The sequence below is a fragment of the Microcaecilia unicolor genome, chromosome 6, assembly GCF_901765095.1.
Source record: "Microcaecilia unicolor chromosome 6, aMicUni1.1, whole genome shotgun sequence".
NCBI classification, from domain to species: domain Eukaryota; kingdom Metazoa; phylum Chordata; class Amphibia; order Gymnophiona; family Siphonopidae; genus Microcaecilia; species Microcaecilia unicolor.
The window spans coordinates 332,208,053-332,217,929 of record NC_044036.1 but is presented as its reverse complement, the minus strand read 5'-3'; the positions used below and the strand labels follow the sequence as shown (position 1 = coordinate 332,217,929).

Below are 9,877 nucleotides of genomic sequence, written 5' to 3'. Positions count from 1 at the left end.
ACCTATAAATGTACTCACTCTGCTGCTCCCCAGTATCTCTCCACACTCGTCCTTCCCTACACCCCTTCCCGTGCACTCTGCTCCATGGATAAATCCTTCTTAACTGTTCCCTTCTCCACTACTGCCAACTCCAGACTTCGCGCCTTCTGTCTCGCTGCACCCTACGCCTGGAATAAACTTCCTGAGCCCCTACGTCTTGCCCCATCCTTGGCCACCTTTAAATCTAGACTGAAAGCCCACCTCTTTAACATTGCTTTTGACTCATAACCACTTGTAACCACTCGCCTCCACCTACCCTCCTCTCTTCCTTCCCGTTCACATTAATTGATTTGATTGCTTACTTTTTTTTTTGTCTATTAGATTGTAAGCTCTTTGAGCAGGGACTGTCTTTCTTCTATGTTTGTGCAGCGCTGCGTACGCCTTGTAGCGCTATAGAAATGCTAAATAGTAGTAGTAGTAGTAACAAAATTGTAAGTTTTATGTTAAACAGTACCTACTGTACACCACCTTGGGTGAATCTCTTCATAAAGGCAGTTAATAAATCCTAAAAAATAAATATAAGCAAGACTTTTACCCTGGTGCATAAAATATTACACACAGGTATTCCACCCTATCCTTCTTCCATCACCCTTTAGGTTCCCTCTTAGAGGGCTTTGAATGACTGTTACTTCAATATTCCATCCTTGCATCACGCTAGGCTGGACTCCTCTAGAAATAAGACGTTTTGTTGCACTGCCCTTTCACTCTGGAATGCCCTGCCATCTGACCTTTGCCTTGAATTATCCTTTCAGAGGTTCAAGACAGCTTTAAAAAGCCACACACTGTTCCACGAAGCTGGCAATAGAGTCGGGAGCAGCTTGCCCTTTTCCCCGGGTTGCACCTAGCTGATTGTTATAAATAGAAATCAAACAAAATAAAACATGGAAAAGAAAATAAGATGATACCTTTTTTATTGGACATAACTTAATACATTTCTTGATTAGCTTTCGAAGGTTGCCCTTCTTCGTCAGATCGGAAATAAGCAAATATGCCAGCTGACAGTGTATATAAGTGAAAACATTCAAGCATTACTATGACAGTCTGACAGGGTGGGAGGATGGGGGTGGGTGGGAGGTATGCATGGGGACATCAAAGCATATCATTGATATTCTAACAGGATGGGTATGGATAGGTGAGGGGTGGGGGGATCAACAGAGACACAGAGACATACAGACATCCTCCCACCCTGTCAGACTATCATAGTAATGATTGAATGTTTTCACTTTATATATTATAAACCATAAAGCTGTATTTCTCTGTTGATCACCCCACCCCTCACCTATCCACACCCATCCTGTTAGAATATCAATGATATGCTTTGATGTCCCCATGCATACCTCCCACCCACCCCCATGCTCATTATTTAATTGCATGCGCAATCAGTGCCATAAACTGGCTTTTTAACAATTATTGGCACTAATTGGAATGAATTATGTTTATTTATTTTAGATTTTGCTGACACCTTTTTCAGTAGTAGATCAAGGTGAGTTACTGAGTTACATTCAGGTACTCTGGATATTTCTCTGTCCCAGGACAGCTCGCAATCTAAGATTGTACCTGAGGTAATGGAGGGTTAAGTGACTTGCCCAAGATCACAAGGAGCAGCAGTGGGATTTGAACCAGCCACCTCTGGATGTCAAGACTGTGGTGCTCTAACCACTAGGCCACTCCTCCACCCCAAAGAATCTTGTTACTCTTTGGGGTTCTACATGGAATGTTGCTACACTTTGAAATTCTGCACGAAATCTTGTTATTCTTTAGAATTCTAGAATCTTTATTTATTTAGATTTTGCCCACACCTTTTTCAGTAGTAGATCAAGGTGAGTTACTGAGTTACATTCAGGTACTCTGGATATTTCTCTGTCCCAGGACAGCTCGCAATCTAAGATTGTACCTGAGATAATGGAGGGTTAAGTGACTTGCCCAAGATCACAAGGAGCAGTAGTGGGGTTTGAACCGGCCACCCCTGGATTACAAGACTGGTGCTCTAACCACTAGGCCACTCCTCCACATTGTCAAGTGGTGTAAACTTTACAGGACTGTGGGGCAGTGAAAGACCTGCAGGGAGTGGGAAGAGATTGAACTGGAGGAGAGGGATGCTGGCCCAAGGGAGGGAGAGATGCCAAACTCACAGGGGATGGAGGGAGGGGGTGCCAGAAATGATGTGATGGGGTGATGGGGGGGGGGGGGGGGGGTACACTGCCTAAGCAAGTTGGCTGAGGGCACCACTAATCCTTGAGCCTGCTCTGGGTGCATTTATGCTGATTTTTTTGCCCAGGTATTTCTTTCATTCCCAGATTTACATAAGTCCTGTCAAATCCCAAAATCTGTAGAACAAGGATAAAAGAGATCTTGAGACACTCCACAGAAGTGGGACTCAAGCGTAGTGTCCCAGAACTTTATGGGGGGGGGGGGGGGGGGGGGGTCGGACAGGAAAAGAAATAACCTTTTACAATGAAAAATAAACACCAAAGATGCGTACGCAAATTAATTGAATGACAAGCTCAAAAATCAATAATTGGGTGCCAAGCAATCAGCAAAGTTAATTGGCGCAAATATCTGGCAACTCGCTATTTTATAAAGGTAGGGCGCCTAACTCCCAAAGCACCCATCTCATAAAGGTGTGGGGCCATGGGCATGTCTGGGGGGGGGGGGTATTCCAAAAAGTTAGGCGTGTACTGGCTCAGCGCACTCAGCTTGGGCAAACCAGCATTAACACCTGGTTTCAGCAGGCGCAAGTCTGGCGTTTAAGCAGGCTCTTTTACTAAGCAGTGGTAAGCACCAGGGGCGTAGCTATGTGGGGCCACGGGGGCATGGGCCCCCATAGATTTGGCCCTGAACCCCCCTCCTGTCGCCGTCGGGTGCCTTTGCTGGCGGGGGTCCCCAACCCCCGCCAGCTGAAGTCCTCTTCTCCAGCGCGGCCACTTTACTCATCTGCAAGAGCAGGCTTCTGTTGCTGTAAGTCTCACAGAAACAGAAGCCTGCATGGCCGCTTTGCCGAAGTCCTCTTCTCCGGCGCGGCCGCATTGTTTATCTTCTCCGGCGTGGCCGTGTTGCTGATCTGCAAGGGCAGGCTTCTGTTTCTGTGAGTCTCACAGAAACAGAAGCCTGCATGGCCGCATTGCCGAAGTCCTCTTCTCCGGCGCAGCCGCGTTGTTGATCTTCTCCGGCGTGGCCGTGTTGCTGATCTTCTCCGGCGTGGCCGTGTTGCTGATCTGTGAGTCTGATGTCCTGCACCTCGGGCTCTGGACCCCCCTCCCGCCGAAGTCTGGCTACGCCCCTGGTAAGCACACCATGGGCTTACCACGCGCCAATCCAGAACTACTGGTGCTAGTTCCCACCCCTAGCGTGCACTATTTTGTAGTGCCGGAACTTAACCGGCGGTAATTGAGTAGCGCTTACCGCCGGGTTAGCACAGAAGCCCTTACCACCATCTCAATGGGTAGCGCTAAGAGCTCCCCACCGAAAAGGCCAGACGGTCAGTGGTTCACTTACCGCGCAGCCATTTCTTTTCCCCAAAAACGGCCAGCGTTTCACCTGCTGCAGTAAAAAGGAGGCCTCAGTGCGAGTCAAAAACACATGCTGAGGCTAGCGCAGCTTAGTAAAAGGGCCATAAAGTTTGGACAAAGTAATCAGCGCTAAACACATAAGTACATAAGTATTGCCATACTGGGAAAGACCAAAGGTCCATTGAGCCCAGCATCCTGTTTCCAACAGTGGCCAATCTATATCACAAATATCCGGCAAGATCCCAAAAATGTACAAAATATTTTATACTACTTATCCCAGAAATAGTGGATTTTTCCCAAGTCCATTTAATAACAGTCTATGGACTTTTCCTTTAGGAAGCCGTCCAAACCTTTTTTTAAAACCCGCTAAGCTAACCGCCTTTACCACATTCTCTGGCAACGAATTCCACAGTTTTAATTACACGTTGAATGAAGAAAAAGTTTCTCAGATTCGTTTTAAATTTACTACATTGTAGCGTCATCGCTTGCCCCCTAGTCCTAGTATTTTTGGAAAAAGAGTGAACAGACGCTTCACATCTACCTGTTCAACTCCACTCATTATTTTATAGACCTCTATCATATCTCCCCTCAGCCACCTTTTCTCCAAGCCGAAGAGCCCTAGCCGCTTTAGCCTTTCCTCATAGGGAAGTCGTCCCATCCCCTTTATCATTTTCATCGCCCTTCTCTGCACCTTTTCTAATTCCACTATATCTTTTTTGAGATGCGGCGACCAGAATTGAACACAATATTCGAGGTGCGGTCGCACCATGGAATGATACAAAGGAATTATAAGATCCTCAGCCATTAAGACGCCCAGTCTCCCAGTCTCGTAAGGTCCGCTTGTAATGTTTCACAATCCTCCCACGAACTTATATAGGGTGTGTGCCCTTTATAGAATGTCACTTAGAGCTGATCTTTTCTGGTACCCATTGGCAAGCGTGATTAATAAAATCCGGCCCTTGTGGCACCTAGAGGCTCATTTTCAAAGTAGATGACAGCAGAGAAAGACCTGCACGGTCCATCCAGTCTGCCCAACAAGATAACTCATATGTGTTACTTTTTGTGTATACCTGACCTTGATTAGTATCTGCCATTTTCACGGCACAGACCGTAGAAGTCTGCCCAGCACTAGCCCCGCCTCCCAACCACCAGCCCTGCCCCCCCCCCCCCCCCATCACCAGCAAAGTTTATTTTTATTTATTTTATTTGTAGCATTTGTATCCCACATTTTCCCACCAATTTGCAGGCTCAACGTGGCTTACATTTGCCATAGTGGCGGTTGCCATTACCAGGCAGAGTTACAGATGGTATTGCATTAAGGTGTATACATACATCGAACATAACATATATGTGCATACACAAATGGTAAAGAAGAATAAATTGTGTGTAGGTTCCTGAGTAATAAATTGGATTGTAACATACATTAGGTCATCGACTATAGAGACCCTATTCAACATTGGGTTTAAATTGGTATTGCTCGATCATTAATATAGGTTACTATGAAACTTTGTAAGTCTAAGTGCTTTGAAAATTCCCCGTTACCCCATGCTTCTTATATTACTCCACCCGTCTGAAAGTTTCCCCCAAAACAGAGCAGACAACATATTAATTTGAAAAATATAAAATTTTAATAAAGGCTACATCTCTTAATTACAATAATTATTGTACCAAGTAATTTTCTTTAAATGAAACTCTTTATAATGTATAATTTACAGTATAAGTAGAACAAAATGCCATGGCAACAGTCATAATTACAAGACTTGTAACAAAAAGGCATAAAGAATATTTATACATAAACCCCTTAAAAAACCAAGGGAGAGCTGGAACCCTGAATATAGGGCAAGGCATGGTGGATCAGGACCATGCAGGCACAGGTACTGCACTTTAAAAAAAAATAAAAACTTAACACACTAGAGACAGTGTTTTCTTCGTCTTTCACCATATGCTTCTTACAATATATACAGACTTGCTGTACACTATAGCAAAAAGAATGCACAGAGAAACTTTAAACACAAATCCCAAATGCAGAAATTCAAGGTCTTCGGGAAGGAGGTAGGGAGAGGCAGGACACTTTTTGGAAGGAGATGCCAACACAGATGAAAAATAAAAGTGTGTAGTCTCGGCTAGCTATGCTTCAACCTGCCTTTCAGATTTCTCAGTTATATAAATATGGGAAACAGGGACTTGGTCTAGCTTATCTCACAACCTTTCTTCCTAATCTGGGATTACGCGTCGCAAATTGCACTGCACACAGCCTGGCCAGAGACAGGTATGGACACAAAACGGCAAAAAACGCTTTAAAAATAAAAAACATTAAAAAAAAAAAAGCCCCCACACACACATACATACACACTTCCCCTCTAAAAATACCCCATGTACACGACAAAAGCTCATGACAGAATGGATGCTTGCTTTACTGGTCTAAGTGGATGTTAATTTATGACAAAAAAAATCAATGACTGAATAAATACTGAACTGCTCTGGCTACGGTAACCTATTATCACGTCCCCAAAGTAAACCTCTGCCACTTCCCAATAGTTAACATCCTTTTTAGGAAGAATTATCACAAAGCCACCTCTCAAATTCTTAGGTTCAGTTCAACATACCAATAACCAATTCCACATACTGATAACCAAACAAAAGGTAACAAAGAAAAAGCGTCATTCGGGCCACAACAGTCCCCCTGATCACCTTCTATATCATTTTAAGAGAAAAGCAAAAAAAGTATTTTGCCTTCATTGTTGAGACATTTAACACAGTGGACCAGGGGCCTCTTTTACTAAGGCACGCTAGTTTTAGTGCATGCTAATTATTTAGGAAGCGCTAAATGTTGAGACATCCATATGGACGTCTGTAACGTTTAGCGCGCCCTAAATGTTAGCGTGCGCTAAAACCGCTAGCACGACTTAGTAACAGATCCCCTAAATGCAGTAAATGGTGCCCACATTTGGGCGTGTAAAAAAAAAATGAGCGCTATTCTATAAACGGTGCTCGGACTTGGCCACCATTCATAAGACTAGCACGTAGAGCTGGGATCTGCGGCCAACTCTGGGTGCGAGGATTTACACCAACAACCTCGTGTATAAAGTAGGTGTGGATTCCCTGAATTCTATCATAGTGAAAGCCCCGACCCGCCTAGGCCCCTCCAACAGACAGGCTCCCTTTCAAATAGCTTGCTAAACGATTTATACGCAACATCTTTACAGAAAAGCGCCTAGCGAGACGCACACGTAAATCCAAATGGTTACCGATTAGCCCCAATAATTGTTACCGCCCAATTATTGCCACCAATTGGCTTGTTACTCAATTACAAAATTGGGCATATGCGCAAATTCCCATGCGCAACTTTTGAGCGGCATATAATCCAGGGCCGTCCGTGCGTGACGTGGACCTGGATTCATTGACCAGTAAATAATGATATGCAAAATAAAAATACAGCAGCACAGATGGGGGGGGGGGGGGGGGGGGGAAAGCATTGGACGATTGTACAAGTAGACGGCAAAACATCTTAGAAAACAGGGCATATGGCACAAGCACCTGGCATATTCCATTATGAAACCCATTGCGACGAGGAATCGAAGAGCATAAGCTGCCCCTGCCCCACCCTCACCCTTGCACTCTTTCCTCTTAGTTGTAAAAAAGCAGCATGTCCATTAACTGGACTTTTTAGGGAACTAGATTGTTTAATAAATATAAATAAAATGATTACTGTTAGTAGGATATAGCTCTCATTTTGTTCATAGCACACACATTTCAGATTGCCAGGAAGTCCTGTCTCTCCAACATAGTCTGCTGCATCTTCAAGAGTTGACAGTGGTCACGGTTTTAATAAATTAGTTCAAGGACCTTCCTCATCTTTGTACAAAAGTTTATGAACAATGAGGAAAGGCCTTTTCCTCAAGGCTACAAGGATTCTTGGGGACTCTTCTCCGTCTTCTTCTTCATTGGTTCAGATTCCTTCAAGAGGCTTCTTGTCCTCAAATGTCTTTAGCTTCCATGTTGTCCATGTTATTATTACTTAAAAAAAAAAAATAAAATAAAATAAAACCTCTATGCTAATCTATCCTTTCCACTTTTCCCAGAATCCGTCCTTCGTACATGGGCAAGATAGCGTCATCAGCCCAGATCTCTTCAAAAACGGCACCACAGTCAAACTCATCACTGGCTTTTTTGAAGTAATACCTAGAAATGACAAAAAAAAAAACATTGAATTTGATCAGTGAAAGATATAATTCTGTCAAAAAAACAACAACAGAAAGGAAAAATTTCTTTTAGCCAACATGTTATTAACAAACGGGTAGAGAGCTGATTTCTGTGTAGGCTCTGGTAACTCACCAGGGGCGTAAGCCAGACTTCGGCGGGAGGGGGGTCTAGAGCCCGAGGTGAGGGAGCACATTTTAGCCCTCCCCCCCCCCCCCCGGCACCACCGACACCCCTCACCAACAACTTTGACCCCCCCCCAACCCTCCCCAGCTGTCGCCTACCTTTGATGGCGGGGGACCCCAACCCCCGCCAACCGAGGTCCTCTTCTTCCGGCGCAAGGCTTCATTCTGTTTCTGCGAGTCTGACGTCCTGCACGTTGTAAATACAGGACGTCAGACTCACAGAAACAGAAGGAAGCCTTTTGGAGAAGAAGAGGACCTCGGCTGGCGGAGGTTGGGGTCCCCTGCCAGCAAAGGTAGCGGATGGCGGCGGGAGGGGGGGGGGTCGAGAGGGTCGTCGGCAGGGGGGGTCCAGGGCCACATCTACGGGGACCCAGGCCCCCTGTGGCAACGCCACTGTAACTCACACATCTTATGTCAACATGGGTGTGCCAGAGAGCAAAATTTGAATTATGGCCACATATATATATATATTATATATGACTAATTCAGACTTTGCTCCCTGGCACACCCACCTCCAGTATAATAGACATAGGAGTTACAAGAGCCCAAAAAGAAACTTGTCATTGAGAAGGACCATTTTGTCCAACTCAACATGGCACGTCCTCTGTCATCTTAGGCCGCCTCAGATCTGTGCTGGGCCATTCAGAACTGCAGGATATTCTTAATGAATATGCATTAGATTAATTTGCATACACTGGAAGCCCAGCATATATTGCAATTTATGCCATCATTGCACGTGTTCAAGCGGCTACAAAAATTTTCAACGTAGTTTCAGTAGTTTTCAATCATTATACTGCACACCCCATACAATACTGCTGTTATTTTAGGGGTCCTTTTACTAAGGTGCGCCGAAAAGTGGCCTGCGCTGGTGTAGACATGTATTGGACGCATGCAGGTTCATTTTTCAGCGCACCTGCAAACAGGCCTCTTTTTTTTTTTTTTGGCCAAAAATGGACTTGCGGCAAAATGAAATTTGGTGCGCGTCCATTTTGGGCCCATCGACTTAGCGGTAAGGTCTCACACGTTACACAGGCAGTAAGCGTCAGCACACGTACAATGCCGATTACCACCTGGTTAGCGCCGCGCAGCAGAAATTTTCCAGCTGACGAATAAAATGAAATTACCGCCTGGGCCACGCAGTAGCCAAGCGGTAGCTCCGAATTGGCGCACACTGACCGCGTGTAGGCGCCTATGCGGCTTAGTAAAAGGGCCCCATAAGACCTTCAGAGGTGGGATGCCACCTACTAGGCTGCGATACTCAATGGTAGTTTTCCACCCTTTATCGTCATCGGTCCAAATTTTCTTTATTAATATCTTTCTATTTCAACCTTTGTATGGTTTCCTTTGTTTGTTTTCTTTTTAATCTTCTTAAATAATAAAAATTGTACTTATTTTTATTCACTTAACTTGAAGGTTTCAGGGGACTTGAGACCCTTTTATGGGATGGTTTCAGGGGACAATTCATGATTGGATAGTGAGGATCACATGACCGGACGTCTCTTAAAAGGAACACTGAGACACCGTGGCCACGTCGCTCGACGGGGTGAAGATTTGAGTAATTGGAAAGAGACCAAAAGGTACGTAACCATTGTGAGAACGGTGTAATCTGTATTTAACGATAGTAATTACAATTTTTGCTATAGGGGCTTGTCTTGAGACAGAAGTAAGGCGAAACACACGGGCACACAGTCCCCTGAAACCATCGCATAAAAGGGTTTAAAAGTCCCCTGAAACTTTCAAGTTAACTGAAAAGAGGTTAAGTACAATTTATTATTTAAGAAGATAAAAAGAATTGCCAGGACAGGGACTTAACGTTCTCTCTTTAATCTTTATTCATTATCAATTTGCATCGAAACAAGACTCTTGAATGGGGGGGGGAAAAAACCCAGAAATTACCATCAACCTGAGTGGAGGAGTGGCCTAGTGGTTAGAGTGGTGGACTTT

The 9,877-nt window shown here is 44.6% G+C and overlaps 1 protein-coding gene across 2 annotated transcripts in view; it reads right to left on the bottom strand.

Moving 5' to 3' along the window:
* Positions 1 to 5,299: 5,299 nt before the first annotated feature.
* Positions 5,300 to 9,877, bottom strand: part of AXIN2 (axin 2) — a 41,837-nt gene continuing 37,259 nt past the window's right edge. For both annotated transcript variants that reach the window (XM_030208461.1, XM_030208462.1), the window contains one exon: positions 5,300 to 7,730. In XM_030208461.1, the coding sequence (XP_030064321.1) occupies positions 7,604 to 7,730 (127 nt within the window). In that variant the 3' untranslated portion in view covers positions 5,300 to 7,603. The remainder of the gene's footprint in view (positions 7,731 to 9,877) is intronic.